Consider the following 17,213-nt stretch of genomic DNA (forward strand, 5'->3'; position numbering starts at 1 on the left):
TTGATATTCACGAGTTTCTATTTGGAAATTACCACTGGAACGCCCCCCAAGGTCGACTTTCCTAAACAGAAGAGTCCCCACCAACCCTGAGTTGGCTTCAGAGATGGCTGCTCCAAGTGTAAACAATAATAAAAGCGCCTGTAAAATCCATTAAGACTTCTGAATGTCTTTTGTCGCATTAAATCAGCCATATACAATGTATTGTTGGACCTTTTACATTTGCGTTTTAAACTACTGGCAATAGTGTTTCTTTTTCATCCACCGTCTTTGAAGGTTGCAGAAGGAGTGGATATTTTTCCAGATATTCAGATAAGGCAAGTGCAAGAATAGCTTTCGTGGATGAGGCAATGTTGATTTCTGACCTAGTAACTGGAATGCTCATAACTCATCTGTGATGTCATTCCCAGCTCCGACTTCAAACTTTCGAGTTTAATGGAACGCACCGTAACGTTTTTGGGATTACAACTGCATGCAAAGTGTCATCATTATCATTACATTTCATCCGCAGTTTGCAAGTTGAATACAATGGATCGTCATCCATTCACAGGAGCTGAGCTTGATCCACTCTTTGTTAGTTAGTTAGTTAGTTAGTTGTCTATGTTGCTCTGGGCAAAGTGTACTACTACCGTATTTTCCGCACTATAAAGCGCACCGGATTATAAGGCGCACCTTCAATGAATGGCCTATATTTTAAAACTTTGTTCATATATAAGGCGCACCGCATTATAAGGCGCATAGAATAGATGCTACAGTAGAGGCTGGGGTTACGTTATGCATCCATTACATGGAGCTGCACTAAAGAGAAGTTTAACAAAACAGTCAGATAGGTCAGTCAAACTGTATTAATAGATTACAAACCAGCGTTATGACAACTCCGTTCACTCCCAAAATGAATAAACAGCTGTTTTATTATTTTCCCCCATTCAATAAACACATAAAAAACAGTCTGATACTGTTACGGCAAATCAAACGTTAGTGCAATCACAATATAGTAACACTCCAAATACTGCAAAGCAATAATATATCAAAAACTTAACGTTGCTCAAACAATAATGTCACACAACACAACACACATAATAAACATGTAAAGCTCACTTTATTAAGTTATTCCTCATCCACGAATCCCTAAAATTCTTCTTCTTCAGTGTCCGAAATAAACAGTTGGGCGAATACGACATCCAACATGCCCGGCTCCGTCTCATCGAAGTCTTCATTAAACGAGTCAGTGTCGCTGCTGTTAATGTTAAATTCTCTCGCTGCTGCTCTATTCCCGTGTTCTACTGTGTGACTAATCGCCTTGAGTTTAAACTCTGCGTCGTAAGCGTGTCTCCTAATAGGAGCCATTTTGGGGTCTTTACATAAACACACAGAAACGGCACGCCTCCCGCAGTCATATATCCCAGCATGCACCGCGGGCTTCTTCTTCTACAGGTGAAAATGAAGTCGGCGGGTGCCTACCGTGGAAGAAGAAGCGCACCTCTTGTTCTACGGGGAAAAATTAAGTCGGTGGCTGCTTACCGTAGTTGGGAGACCTATTGTGGCTCAATATTGGTCCATATATAAGGCGCACCGGATTATAAGGCGCACTGTCAGCTTTTGAGAAAATTTGAGGTTTTTAGGTGCGCCTTATATTGCGGAAAATACGGTATATAAAACTCGCAAATGAGATGAATGCAATGTGCAAATAAGATCATTATTAATGTAATAGGAAAGCAAGATATAACAACTTGACTGCACAGTTATCATAACCAGCTCATCAATTAAATTTTTTTTATTTTTTTTTTACCAAACATTTAACATTTATTACCACACAAAAAACTACAGAAAGATGGTACTGTTGGTCAATTACCAGGTACTGAGAATTGCTCCTAAATGGATTCAAATGGGAAAAGTACCTATCCCTACTCATGACTAGTCAAAAGTGTACCCCACTCCCACCCAAAGTCAGCTCGGTGAGACTCCAGCGCACCCATAATCCTCTGACATTTGTTATAGAAAACTGATGGATGTATGGAATCTAGAAAAAACGTGCAGATACTCTTGAGTTGCATCCACAAAAATGAAGAATATTTTATTTTGGTCTTGAGAGTGGGAATGAAAAGATACTGTGCATGTTTTTCTTGGCTTCAACTGAATTTGATAAATAACTGTATCGGTCTCTTATGTTTATTGTATTATCCCTTTGAGCCTTGTGTACAGTATATTTTGTTTAGTAGATGAACATCTGCAGGCAATTTATTTAGTCAATAATAAACTTTTAACTTAGGCCATACTCACTGAGCATGAAATTTAGCCCCGGCCCAAAAAAACTAAGCAAGCGACACAACAACTGCCACTGAAGGTTAACTTCTTGTAATCTCGATGTTGTCTGGCAACCAGAGAAGAACCTCCGTGACCTTGTGCTTTTGGACGGTAACAAAGATGCATCACAGATGATGAGATGAGATAAACTGGGTAGATAATAAGTCTGAGTACATAATCAAATAGTCTATTGAGGCTGCACTTCGTTGAATTGCATCGCTTTAAATTGTACTTAATTGTTTGGGTGTGTGTGTGTGTGTGTGTGTGTGTGTGTGTGTGTGTGTGTGTGCGTGTGTGTGTGTGTGTGTGTGTGTGTGTGGTTTCAGGACTCTGGAATTGATATTGGTGACATCTCAGAAAGAAAGGCTCTAAGGAAGAGGCTGCAGTGTAAAACATTCAGATGGTACCTGGTCAACATTTACCCTGAGATGAGGATGTACACAGAAACAGTCGCATACGGCGTGGTAAGTGTTACCATATGATTGTATTGATGATACTATTTACAAACTCAACCTAAAGCTGAAATAATGTATGACTGACTCTGTTTAGCCCCCCCCCTTTATGCTTCTAGCAATATCCAGTTGCTGCAATAAAAAACACAGTAGGGTTTCTATTGCATAGTCGTCGATGTCATCTTGGTTTTCTGCTTTGGTCTTGAAAAAACGCTCAAGGCGGATTTGTTAGCTTCAATATGTCACCCACAGCTCATTTTCTAAGCTCATCCCCACAGGTGTCACAAACATTTAAACTTTTTCCCCTCACAAAACTAGAAAGGTTTAGGTTTGAGCTGTTGGATAAGACAGTGTGTTGCCTGTGGATTTACTGATTAGCACATAAAGTAGATGTCTCCAGAGCCAGTAGGGAGTGGAATCATCCCCGGCTGTGTTCTACAGTGCTAACAGCTCAATAACTTGCACTCAAAAGCACCATTGTTGGAGCTCCTGGTGGTGCAGCTTGCATCTTCCAATCAGTGTATACTACACACTAATAACTATCTGTGACAATGACATGAAAAATGCTGCATAATTAGCATTTTTATGAAGTGAAAATTTAATCCTGTGTGCGGATTATGACTCACAATTTTTGTTTCAATCATCCCAGATCATTATTCTTCTGTGTTTTGCATAAATATACTCTTAATAATATGTATGTCTATTTATTCAGTCTATGATTATAACTCAAACGCTTCAAAAATTACCACCAAAAACAACAAAAAGCTTGTACTAGTTCTGTACCATCTAGAGTCCATAGCTGAATGTATCAGCACTCCACTTGAAAAATGAACGTCACTCAAGTCGATTAATATTCATTCATACTTTATTCTCATCCCGTTTTATTATGAGAAAGAACATCGAATCAAAAAGTCAATATCAAATCATGAATCCTTCCCTTGTGTCAGTCACCAATGTGCTACTGTAGTCACTATAAATATTTATGACTGAGAATCAACACATTCCATTCTGCATGCTGGTGAACCGATTTGTCATAAAAAATCATGAAAATAATCAGTTCCAAAGTAAAGCCGGCCGCATCATAAATAGGGATGGGCATCGAAACCAGCATAACCAATTGGAGAAAAAAAAAGTATCTGTTGGTGTCTCATTTCAATGCTAAATGAATGCAGGCTCAGAAATCTGCAATGAGTGCTTGATGGTGATATTCTGCCAGAAACCTCTTGTAAGTAATGTGGCGTCCCGACGGAAGCACACAGATTCTGACGCGCTTTATAACTTTCCTTGTCAACCTGGACACGCCAACAGTAGCACTCATAACACAGCGAGCACCGCAGTAACACAACACAGCACTTCCTCATGCACAAATAAATGTTTATTGCTTTATTGTTTTAATAATTATGACAATTTATTGTAGTTGAATTTCTTATATTTGAATGCATTACTTATATCCCATTACATCTAAGTAATACTAGTATTTATTTCACTAGTCTGTTGAACTTGAGTGTCACAAAGTTCCATTCAAAAAGTTTTTAAGAGACAGCTTGAAGTAGACTTATGATGATTTTAATCTACATTCAAAACACCTTCTTATGGTCTAGATCAGGGGTGTCAAACGTACGGCCCAAGGGCCGGATCAGGTCCGTGAATAGGTTTTATCCGCCCCGCAGGATGAGTTTGCCAAGTATAAATATTAACTGTAAATTTTATAATGAAAGAAACAGCTGTTCTAAAAATGTCAACTGAATGTCGCAATACAAATTATTTGTATCTTTGTAGATGATGTTACATATGTACAAATTAAACCATGTGATGTTAGTACATCAGTCAAGGAATATGATCAAACTACATAAATAACAGACTGTAATTTGATTTTGATATCATTTTTTATCTTGATAGATTGAAAATCAACACCAATGAGTTCCTCCCACCTCCAAAAACATGCACCTGGAGATAGGTTGATTGGAAACACGAAAATAGGCCCTAGTGTGTAAATGTGAGTGTGAATGTTGTCTGTCTACCTGTGTTGTCCATGGTGTACACCGCCTTTTGCCCGAATGCAGCTGAGATAGGCTCCAGCACCCCAGCGATCCCTAATGGGACAAGCGGTAGAAAAATGGATGGATGAATGGCGTTGACTGGTGAACATTATCACATAATTTATTCAGAAAATATAAATAACGACAAATAAAGATAGAACACTGTTAACCACATCTTGAAAGTGTAAAAAACCACAACATTATGATTTGTACAATTTCAGAATGTGCTTGTTCTATTTTTAAACAAAGAAAAGAATCTGAAGTGGTCTTTGTTATTAAGTTATCGTGCCGTGATTTTACCAGTCCGGCCCGCTTCGGAGTAGACTTTTCTCCATGTGGCCCCCGATCTAAAATGAGTTTGACACCCCTGGTCTAGATGAATGCTAAATGGGTTAATTGGTAAATTGGCTTTTCTACATTCAAGGTACTCAAAGCGCTTTGACACTATTTCCACATTCACCCATTCACACAATCATTCACACACTGATGGCGGGAGCTGCCATGCAAGCCGCTAACCAAGACCCATCAGGAACAAGGGTGAACTGTCTTGCTCAATGACGCAACAAACGTGACGAGGTTGGTAGAAGGTGGGGATCGAACCAGGAACCCTCAGGTTGCCTACATGGCCACTCTCCTAACTGCGCTACGCATTGATATGCTTTGGTGTAAATTGAATTTTATAACCCATTTTTTGATAGGTGAGATGTTTGATTGTGGAGGTTATCCCCAATCGCAAACAAAACCACGCCCCAATCCTCTCCAAAACCATCATAATGTATCTTTGTAAAATGTACACTGTTGAAGTATATATCACCGCTAATTATTTTCCAGACATGGTAAAAAAAACAAACTTGAAAAACATTATATAAAATTTACCCAGTCACAACATTAGTTACACCTGCACATTATCAGATCAATTCAGACTCTGCATAAGACAAGCTGCTTTTAGCAGCATTTATGTCACTGCATGTTGCACAGATGTGTTATTAGCCGCATGCCAAGATTATATGAAAATAATACTTTATCCTCGCTCCTCCCTCTCTGGTTGAGAGCTTTTCTTAATGTCCAAATTAGTACATCCACCTCGACTTAGCCAGGCTGCAAAACCCCCAAAACAGGCCTGCAAAACTGCATGCAAGCTGACGCCAAAATGCATGAACCTTATGATCTGACAATCTGATAATGTTTAACACAAGTATCCAACATTGTAACAACATTTAAAAGTCAGGAGAGACTAAATTCATCCTAGGTCCCCTTTAAGCATCAATACTAGTACCAATTTGGTACTAGTATTGATTAAAATGTAAACGATACCTATCCCTAAATATAAAACCTTTATTACTAGAGATGTCAGATTATATCGGCCCATAAATGCTTTAAAATGTAATATCGGAAATCATCGGTATCGGCTTCAAAATTATCGTTATCGGTTTCAAAAAGTAAAATGTATGACTTTTTAAAACGCCACTGTGTACATAGACGTAGGGAGAAGTATGGAGCGCCAATAAACCTTAAAGGCACTGCTTGTGCGTGTCGGCCCAATCACAGAATATCTACGGCTTTTCACACACACAAGTGAATGCAAATCATACTTGGTCAACAGCCATACAGGTCACACTGAGGGTGGCCGTATAAACAACTTTAACACTGTTACAAATATGCGCCACACTGTGAACCCACATCAAACAAGAATGACAAACACATTTCGGGAGAACATCCGCACCGTGACACAACATAAACACAACAGAACAAATACCCAGAACCCCTTGCAGCACTAACTTTTCCAGGACGCTACAATATATACCCCTCCGCAATTCTCTTCTCCCCCCACACACCCCCCCTCATGCTTTCTCCGGGAGAGCATACCCCAAATTCAAAGCTGCTGTTTTGAGGCAGGGCAGCACGGTGGACCAGGGATTAGTGTGTCTGCCTCACAATACGAAGGTCCTGAGTAGTCCTGGGTTCAATCCCGGGCTCGGGATCTTTCTGTGTGGAGTTTGCATGTTCTCCCCGTGACTGCGTGGGTTCCCTCCGGGTACTCCGGCTTCCTCCCACCTTCAAAGACATGCACCTGGGGATAGGTTGATTGGCAACACTAAATTGGCTCTAGTGTGTGAATGTGGGTGTGAATGTTGTCTGTCTATCTGTGGTGGCCCTGCGATGAGGTGGCGACTTGTCCAGGGTGTACACCGCCTTCCGCCCGATTGTAGCTGAGATAGGCACCAGCGACCCCAAAGGGAATAAACGGTAGAAAAGGAATGGATAGATGGATGTTTTGAAGCTTGTTAAAAAATATAATGCACTTTGTGACTTCAATAATAAATAAGACAGTGCAATGTTGGCATTTTTTTTCCATAACTTGAGTTGATTTATTTTTAAAAACATTGTTACATTGTTTAATGCATCCCGAGGGGCATCACAACAAAATTAGGCATAATAATGTGTTAATTCCACGACTGTATATATCGGTATCAGTTGATATTGGTATCGGTAATTAAGAGTTGGAAAATATCGGAATATCGGATATCGGTCAAAAAGCCATTATCGGACATCTGTATTTATTACCTGTGTGAACATTTTAAGTAACAGAATTAAAAATTAATCACTTCGTTATTGGTCAAATGTCAAAACAATAAAAACTCAAGTCTTTATTGACTTCCTCCACCATCGAAATGTTTAACATTCTTCTGACACTAAAGTATAGAATACTTTACCAGTTGTTATGGTTTCAGTACCTCTAAGGTTCCTCTCATCAATTTAAATACTGTCCATATTTTAAGCATGTAAACACTGTAATTCTATTAACTTTTGGCTCTTGCTTGCTATCTTTCAGATGAAAAACTCCCTGAAGAAAGATCTATGTCTGGATCAGGGGCCCGACAACGACAATGTTCCGATCTTGTACCTTTGTCACGGAATGACACCACAGGTGAGAGTCGTGCTTCGGATTTCACAGCCATAGCCGGTCTGCATTTGCAGTGTTGGTATAGTAACATTTCTGACATGAGAAAAGCAAGCATTGTATCAGACACAAACCCCTTTGTCTCTTCTTACGGCTGTGATGCTGCAATTTTGCAGAATCTCTGTGAATGAGACTCTCTCCTCTTTAGTGTAAAGCCGAATGGGAATGTTTGTTCAGGATAGGTCAGTCTAGATAGCAGGGACTCTAAATGTTAGCGCAGCTTTATAATAAATGGGTTGTACTTGTATAGCGCTTTTCTACCTTCAAGGTACTCAAAGCGATTTGACACTACTTCCACATTCACCCATTCACACACACATTCACACACTGATGGAGGGAGCTGCCATGCAAGGCGCTAACCAGCACCCATCAGGAGCAAGGGTGAAGTGTCTTGCTCAGGACACAACGGACGTGACGAGGTTTGGACTAAGTGGGGATTGAACCAGGGACCCTCGGGTTGCGCACGGCCACTCACCCAACTGCGCCACGTCGTCCCATTCCTGTTGTTTGCCAGCTGCTTTAAGCTGCTATGGATTTCTTCATCATTCTTTGTCTGAGCAGTTTATTTTAATCTTGCTGTGACAATTGTAAACTTGTTTGCGCTTAACTACTCATTTTCATTGTCTTTATTCAATCAACATAATTTATTGGACAATATTTTTGAACATGTAAAAATATTCATTATAGGTGTTAAACTACTATTGTATCGGTTGTGTTAGTTTCCGCTCCCCTTACAGCAGTGGTTCTTAACCTTGTTGGAGGTACCGAACCCCACCAGTTTCATATGCGCATTCACCGAACCCTTCAATAGTGACAAATATATTTATTTATTTCAAATTCAAGACAAAGTTATATGTTTTTGGTAACACTTCAGTAAAGGGAACATATTGTAAGTAACAAAGACTTAATTTTGTCGTGATCTGTGGTCTGGATTATGTTTTTGTTTTTTTTTTGTTAGTTTTTGGACTCATTTAGTTCCTGTTTGCGCTCCCTTTTTTGTTTGGTTACCATGCCGACTTATGATTTTCACCTGCCTCTGGTGTTCTGACCGCGCACCCCGTTTCTAATCAAGACCCTTATTTAAGCCTGTCTTTGCCAGTCAGTCGGCCTGGCGTCGTTGTTTGTTTTCATGCGATACCACTGTTTGTGTTGCTAAATTCATGCCGTGTCCACGTAAGTCTTGTTTATTTCTTGCCACAGTTTCGTGTTTGTTCGAAGCCATAAATTATGTTTGTTTGTTTCATGCCACAGTTTTGTGTTTGTTCCACGCCATAGTTTATGTTTGTTTACCTCATGCCTTGCCAAGATTTATCGAGTTAATAAATATGTTCCTACCTGCAAGCCTTGTCCGTAATAGTCCGTTTGCATCCCAGGAGAACAAACCTCGCAGTAAGTTGCGACCCCTCCGTCATGACAGAATGATCATAAGTCGGCATGGTAACCAGACAAAACAAGGAGCGCAAACATGAACTAAAAGAGTCCAAAAACTAACAAAAAATAACAAACATAATCCAGACCACAGATCATGACCAATTTTAGAGTTATTTGGACACTACGGGAACATATTCTAAGTAATAAAGACTTAATTTAGAGTTATTTGGTTAGGGTTAGGGACAGGGTTAGAGAGTTAGGGTTATAATAAGGCCTTAATAATGACTAGTTAAGATCCAAAATGTTACTAATTAGCATGTTAATAAGCAACTAATTAATGGTGTATATGTTCCCCATACTAAAGTGTTACCTTGTTTTTTTTACTGGTGCACAATTTGAACCGTGCATGAACATCACCTTGTTCAAAAAACACAACCAACACAGTGAATAAACTCAAAACAAATTACACACATGCAAATAAGTCATCTGTTGCCGTATGCGTAATAGGCCGATAGGGAGAAGTTTGTATTTACACGATGAGACGGGTGTGTTTTGACCTACGCCGAACCCCTGAGGCCGACTTACCGAACCCCTAGGGTTCGATCGAACCCAGGTTAAGAACCACTGCCTTACAAGTATGGTGTGTAGTTTGCTGTGTTCCATCTAGTTATATTTCAGATCTCTATTTGAAAAATGATGAACATTTTGGTTTTAACTGAATGATGCTAACAGTTGTGTCCGTGTTTACATCATCACGGGCCTGATCAGCAGCATGTGCAAACTATAAAATTGTGTATATTACGAGGGGGCGTGTTGCGTGTGATCAACTTAGACAATTGACAACTAGTACAAACTGGCCTATTCAAATGAGGTTTTTGCGTGTACTATGCGACTTTCCCCATGGAGACACTCATGTACTGCGCACCCCATGTTATCATGCTCCTACCTGTTGCACTTTTCTGTGTTTTAAAACATTTATGTTCGACTTTTTATGGCTATTTTATAAGCAGTTCTGCAGGGCATTTACAGTGTAACCCACTTTTTTAGAGCGCTCAAGGTGCGCTCATGGAAGATGCTGGCACTAACTGTGAGCGTGCCCTGGAATGTTGAATACGCAAAATAAATGCATATTACAATTAAAAAAAAAAGTTCATACAGGAGATATGGAATAGTTCTTTATACAAACGTCATGAAATAAACACCAGAAGACATTAACATGTAAAATGTTAGTTTTGATAAGTCTTCCAGCAGCTATGACATTATAAAATGATGTTGCTGAACAGACAATATGTTGTTGTTTTTTTGACAGTCCATACATGTTGACAAGCTTACGTAGGACGGAGCTGCATCGCAATCACCTCCTTTTTATTGAGGCGGTACAGCTCGGTATGTAGAGCGGCCGTCCCACCAACTTGAGGGTTCTAGGTTCGATCCCTGCTTCCGCAATCCTAGTCACTGCCGTCGTGTCCATGGGCAAGACACTTTACCCACCTGCTCCCGGTGCCACCCACACTGGTTTAAATGTAACTTATATATTGGGTTTCACTATGTAAAGCGCTTTGAGTCACTAGAGAAAAGCGCTATATAAATATAATTCCCTTAACTTCACTTTTTCACAGCCTTTTTTGCGCAACAGCCAGTTTGCACGTCCTTTCTAGGCGTTCTAAATATAAATGCAAAAGAGCGTACACAGAAGAGTTTCAGCCTTGATAAATGACACTGCTTGTGATAAATAATTATATTTTCATTTTCTCATCCCAGTATTGTCGCCGTTCTGATGATTAACATATATTCTGCATATTCATGCAAACAGACACGTTGTGCTCCTTGTTTTGCTCACTTAAGAGAAGCAACACTCTGCTCACAAGATCGGCTTTGCATGTACTATTAAGTTTGCATGTGCTTTTAATACACGCAAAACTTTGGCCTTTGGTAGATCAAGCACCATGTCTTTACAAGGACATTATCTGATCGTTTTGGTGAGTGTCAACGTTGAAAGAAAGCACTGCACACAAACTGAACTGTAGTATTAGAAGGGATGCTATTTCTACCACAATTCCGGAGGCATCGCTGCACCATTAATTACTATTAATTACTATAGTTTGTGATTAGCATTGACGAAATTAAAATATGATGCTTTGGCAGTGAGTAACTGCAAACTCACTCTCCAATATGTAAATGTTAAGCCTTTTCCCCACTGAAGTCTCCAATGATCAGTATCCCTCAGCTAAATATAGGCAAGCCGATTACCTTGTGGGATAGCGGGGGGGCTGAAATGATTAAATATTCGTGCTTACTCCTGAATGTTTGTGTTCGCCGCTATGTACAGTTCACATATTTCCTCTACTCAATGCATTTGGTGAAAGTAAATCAGACATATAGATAAATAAACTAGGGATGGATATTCAGTACTTACATAGGTACCGACATACACTATATTGCCAAAAGTATTTGGCCACCTGCCTTGACTCACATATGAACTTGAAGTGCCATCCCATTCTTAACCCATAGGGTTCAATATGATGCCGGTCCATCTTTTGCAGCTATTACAGCTTCAACTCTTCTGGGAAGGCTGTCCACAAGGTTGCGCAGTGTTTTTATAGTAATTTTCGACCATTCTTCCAAAAGTGCGTTGGTGAGGTCACACGCTGATGTTGGTCAAGAAGGCCTGGCTCTTAGTCTCTGTTCTAATTCATCCCAAAGGTGTTCTATCGGGTTCAGGTCAGGACTCTGTGCAGGCCAGGCAAGTTCATCCACATCAGACTCTGTCATCCATGTCTTTATGGACCTTGGTTTGTGCACTGATGCACAGTCATGTTGGAAGAGGAAGGGGCCAGCTCCAAACTGTTCCCACAAGGTTGGGACCATGGAATTGTCCAAAATGTTTTGTTAACCTGGATAATTCAAAATGTATTTCACTGGAAGTAAGGGGCCAAGCCCAACTTCTGAAAAACAACCCATAATTCCTCCTCCACAAAATGTACCATTCTCCTGGCAACCTCCAAACTCAGACTCATCCATCAGATTGCCAGATGGAAAAGCGTGATTATTAACTCCAGAGAACGAGTCTTCACTGCTGAGCCTTCTTAATGATTGATGTGCTGTTGACTGTCCAGGAAAAGTCATTAGAGATGTGGACTCCAAGGTACCTGAATGTGTGGACCCTCTCCACACACTCGCCATTGATGTAGAGGGGGGCAGGGTCGGTGCTCCTCCTCCTGAAGTCGACGATGATCCCTCTGGTCTTGCTGGTGTTGAGAGCGAGGTTGTTCTCCGAAGACCAGGCAGTCAGTTTCAGGACCTCCTCCCTGTAGGCAGCCTCGTCACCCCTGGAGATGAGCCCGACCACTGTGGTATCGTCAGCGAACTTGACGATAAGGTTGTCACTGTGGGATGGACTGCAGTCATGGGTGTAGCGGCAGTAGATGAGGGGGCTCAGCACACAGCCCTGTAGGGAGCCGATGCTCAGCGTGCGGGTGGATGAGAGGTGGGGACCAAGTCTCACATTCTGGGGTCGGTCCGTTAGGAAGTCCCTTATCCCGGCGCTTGTGAGAGGGGGGAGGCCAAGAGTGTCCAGTTTATTGCAGAGTCTTTCCGGAATTATTGTATTGAAGGCAGAACTGTAATCCAAAGAGAGCATCCGGAGGTAGCTCTGCTGCTGCTCCAGGTGATTCAGAGCAGAGTGGAGAGCAACAACGATGGCGTCCTCAGTGGATCTGTATGCCCGCTATGCGAACTGGTGGGGGTCGAAGTCTGGAGGGATATGGTCCTTGATGTGATGGAGAACCAGTCTCTCGAAGCACTTCATGATTACCGGAGTGAGGGCCACTGGTGGGTAATCATTCAGGCTGGTGATGGGAGACTTCTTCGTCACCGGGGTTATTGTAGATGACTTCAGACAGGATGGGATAACTGCCTGAGCCAGGGAGAGGTCGAAGATCCTGGTGAGGGGGGGAGCAAGCTGGTGGGCGCACGCCCTGAGCATCTTTCCAGGTACTCCATCTGGTCCAGTAGCCTTCCGGGGTTCACAGCCAGGAGCACTCGTCTGACACTGTGCTCCTGTAAAGTGAGTGGAGTGGTGCCGGAGCCCGGAGGGGGCAGGGGCAGGTCTGGAGCTGATGAGTGTCGCTGGGGGGTTTCGAAACGGGCAAAGAAACAGTTAAGCTCCTCTGCCAGGGTCGCACTCTCCCGTGACTTATTGCTGGACAGATGGGACTCTATGCACCTCCTGTGGTCCGCCTTTGCTTTTTTAATCCCTCTCTTCAGGTCGGCTCTAGCAGCACTGTACATTGCCCTGTCCCCCTGACCTGAAGGCTGCGTCGCGGGCCCTGAGGAGTGCGCGGACCTGTCTGGTCATCCAGGGTTTCTTGTTGGGGTAAACCCGGATGTTTTTTTCCACAGTCACATTCCCGATGCAAAACTATATATAGTCCAGCACCCTTCCTGTGGCTGTCTCCAGCTCCTGTTATTGGAAGAGGTCCCAGTCTGTGTGTTGGAAGCAGTCCTGAAGTTTGGGGAGTGCATCGTCAGGCCAGGTCATACAGTCTTTGTGATGGGCCTGGCCTGGCGTCTGATGGGGGTGTAGGTAGGAGAGAGCAGGAGGGAAAGATGGTCTTACTGTCCAAGCTGGGGGAGGAGTGTAGCTCTGTACGCGTGCTTCATGTTGGTATACACGTGGTTCAGGGTGTTATTGCCCCTTGTAGAACACTTCACGTGCTGGTAGAACTTAGGGAGTACAGTCTTCAGATTGGCCTTATTAAAATCCCCTGCTATGATATGAACACCGTCGGGGTGGGCCCGCTGCTGTTCGTTGACGGTGTTCAGCAGAAGAGAGAGCGCTGTATTTACTTTGACCTCCGGTGGAATATACACAGCTGTGATGATAACAACAGACAACTCTCTCGGGAGAAAAAAAGGCCGGCATCTAACAGACATGTACTCCACGTCCGGGCAACATCCATCCATCCATCCATCATCTTCCGCTTATCCGAGGTCGGGTCGCGGGGGCAGCAGCCTAAGCAGGGAAGCCCAGACTTCCCTATCTCCAGCCACTTCGTCTAGCTCTTCCCGGGGGATCCCGAGGCGTTCCCAGGCCAGCCGGGAGACATAGTCTTCCCAACGTGTCCTGGGTCTTCCCCGTAGCCTCCTACCAGCTGGACGTGCCCTAAACACATCCCTAGGGAGGCGTTCGGGTGGCATCCTGACCAGATGCCCGAACCACTTCATCTGGCTCCTCTCGATGTGGAGGAGCAGCGGCTTTACGTTGAGCTCCTCCCGGATGGCAGAGCTTCTCACCCTATCTCTAAGGGAGAGCCCCGCCACCCGGCGGAGGAAACTCATTTCGGCCGCTTGTACCCGTGATCTTATCCTTTCGGTCATGACCCAAAGCTCATGACCATAGGTGAGGATGGGAATGTAGATCGACCGGTAGATTGAGAGCTTTGCCTTCCGGCTCAGCTCCCTCTTCACCACAACGGATCGATACAACGTCCGCATTACTGAAGACGCCGCACCGATCCGCCTGTCACTCTGGCGTTGCCGGCAGTGAGAGGCGACGGGCTGGGGTGGCAATTCTCGTTGCCCCCCGGCTCAAAGCCTGCACGTTTGAGTTCAACCCAGTGGACGAGAGGGTAGCTTCCCTTCGCCTTCGGGTGGGGGGACGGGTCCTGACTGTTGTTTGTGCTTACGCACCAAACAGCAGTTCAGAATACCCACCCTTTTTGGGTACACTCGAGGGAGTACTGGAAAGTGCTCCTCCGGGTGATTCCCTTGTCCTACTGGGAGACTTCAACGCTCATGTCTGCAACGACAGTGAAACCTGGAGAGGCGTGATTGGGAAGAATGGTCGCCCGGATCTAAACCCGAGTGGTGTTTTGTTATTGGACTTTTGTGCTCGTCACGGATTGTCCATAACAAACACCATGTTCAAACATAAGGGTGTCCATATGTGCACTTGGCACCAGGACACCCTAGGCCGCAGTTCCATGATCGACTTTGTAGTTGTGTCATCGGATTTGCGGCCTTATGTTTTGGACACTCGGGTGAAGAGAGGGGCGGAGCTTTCTACCGATCACCACCTGGTGGTGAGTTGGCTGCGATGGTGGGGGAGGATGCCGGACAGACCTAGCAGGCCCAAGCGCATTGTGAGGGTCTGCTGGGAACGTCTGGCAGAGTCTCCTGTCAGAGAGAGTTTCAATTCACACCTCCGGGAGAACTTTGAACATGTCACGAGGGAGGTGCGGGACATTGAGTCCGAGTGGACCATGTTCCGAACCTCTATTGTCGAGGCGGCTGATTGGAGCTGTGGCCGCAAGGTTGTTGGTGCCTGTCGTGGCGGTAATCCCAGAACCCGTTGGTGGACACCAGCAGTAAGGGATGCCGTCAAGCTGAAGAAGGAGTCCTATCGGGTTCTTTTGGCTCATAGGACTCCGGAGGCAGTGGACGGGTACCGACGGGCCAAGCGGTGTGCAGCTTTAGCGGTCGCAGAGGCAAAAACTCGGACATGGGAAGAGTTCGGGGAAGCCATGGAAAACGACTTCCGGACGGCTTCGAAGCGATTCTGGACCACCATACGGCGCCTCAGGAAGGGGAAGCAGTGCACTATCAACACCGTGTATGGTGCGGATGGTGTTCTGCTGACTTCGACTGCGGATGTTGTGGATCGGTGGAGGGAATACTTCGAAGACCTCCTCAATCCCACCAACACGTCTTTCTTTGAGGAAGCGGTGCCTGGGGAATCTGTAGTGGACTCTCCTATTTCTGGGGCTGAGGTCGCTGAGGTAGTTAAAAAGCTCCTCGGCGGCAAGGCCCCGGGGGTGGATGAGATCCGCCCGGAGTTCCTTAAGGCTCTGGATGCTGTGGGGCTCTCTTGGTTGACAAGACTCTGCAGCATCGCGTGGACATCGGGGGCGGTACCTCTGGATTGGCAGACCGGGGTGGTGGTCCCTCTCTTTAAGAAGGGGGACCGGAGGGTGTGTTCCAACTATCGTGGGATCACACTCCTCAGCCTTCCCGGTAAGGTTTATTCAGGTGTACTGGAGAGGAGGCTTCGCCGGATAGTCGAACCTCGGATTCAGGAGGAACAGTGTGGTTTTCGTCCTGGTCGTGGAACTGTGGACCAGCTCTATACTCTCGGCAGGGTTCTTGAGGGTGCATGGGAGTTTGCCCAACCAGTCTACATGTGCTTTGTGGACTTGGAGAAGGCATTCGACCGTGTCCCTCGGGAAGTCCTGTGGGGAGTGCTCAGAGAGTATGGGGTATCGGAATGTCTTATTGTGGCAGTCCGCTCCCTGTATGATCAGTGCCAGAGCTTGGTCCGCATTGCTGGCAGTAAGTCGGACACGTTTCCAGTGAGGGTTGTACTCCGCCAAGGCTGTCCTTTGTCACCGATTCTGTTCATAACTTTTATGGACAGAATTTCTAGGCGCAGCCAAGGCGTTGAGGGGTTCCGGTTTGGTGGCCACGGGATTAGGTCTCTGCTTTTTGCAGATGATGTAGTCCTGATGGCTTCATCTGGCCGGGATCTTCAGCTCTCACTGGATCGGTTCGCAGCCGAGTGTGAAGCGACCGGAATGAGAATCAGCACCTCCAAGTCCGAGTCCATGGTTCTCGCCCGGAAAAGGGTGGAGTGCCATCTCCGGGTTGGGGAGGAGACCCTGCCCCAAGTGGAGGAGTTCAAGTACCTAGGAGTCTTGTCCGGGCAACAGTGCTGTTCAATGATTGTCCCATTGTTGCACCAGTTCTCATGCACGTAAATACAGAGCCAGCGGAGCAGAGTGCGGCCGGCTAGCTGCCTGCTAGCTTCGGGTATTTCCGGCTGAAGCCAGGTTTTGGTGATAATCATAGCACAACAGTCCCGAACATAGCGGTTTCCAGCGACTTGTAACTCCAGGTCGTCCATCTTCTGTACGAGGGATCTGGCATTGGAGAGGAACAGGCTCGGTAGAGGTGGCTTGTGGGGTTGTTTCCTAAGCCTGAGCAAGACGCCGGACCTGCGGCCACGCTTCTGCTCCCTTTCCCAGACCCGACAACAAACCACGGAGAGCCCGGTGCTCTTGCTATGTCATCTGGGATGTTGTGCTCATGGTG

The 17,213-nt window shown here is 44.6% G+C and overlaps 1 protein-coding gene across 2 annotated transcripts in view; it reads left to right on the forward strand.

The window, feature by feature from the left end:
- The window catches only part of galnt18b (UDP-N-acetyl-alpha-D-galactosamine:polypeptide N-acetylgalactosaminyltransferase 18b), a 294,528-nt gene that overhangs the window by 267,337 nt on the left and 9,978 nt on the right, over positions 1-17,213 (forward strand). For both annotated transcript variants that reach the window (XM_061882872.1, XM_061882878.1), the window contains exons 8-9: positions 2,628-2,765; positions 7,626-7,721. In XM_061882872.1, the coding sequence (XP_061738856.1) occupies positions 2,628-2,765; positions 7,626-7,721 (234 nt within the window). The remainder of the gene's footprint in view (positions 1-2,627; positions 2,766-7,625; positions 7,722-17,213) is intronic.

This window comes from Nerophis ophidion, linkage group LG02 (genome assembly GCF_033978795.1).
Source record: "Nerophis ophidion isolate RoL-2023_Sa linkage group LG02, RoL_Noph_v1.0, whole genome shotgun sequence".
NCBI classification, from domain to species: Eukaryota; Metazoa; Chordata; class Actinopteri; order Syngnathiformes; family Syngnathidae; genus Nerophis; species Nerophis ophidion.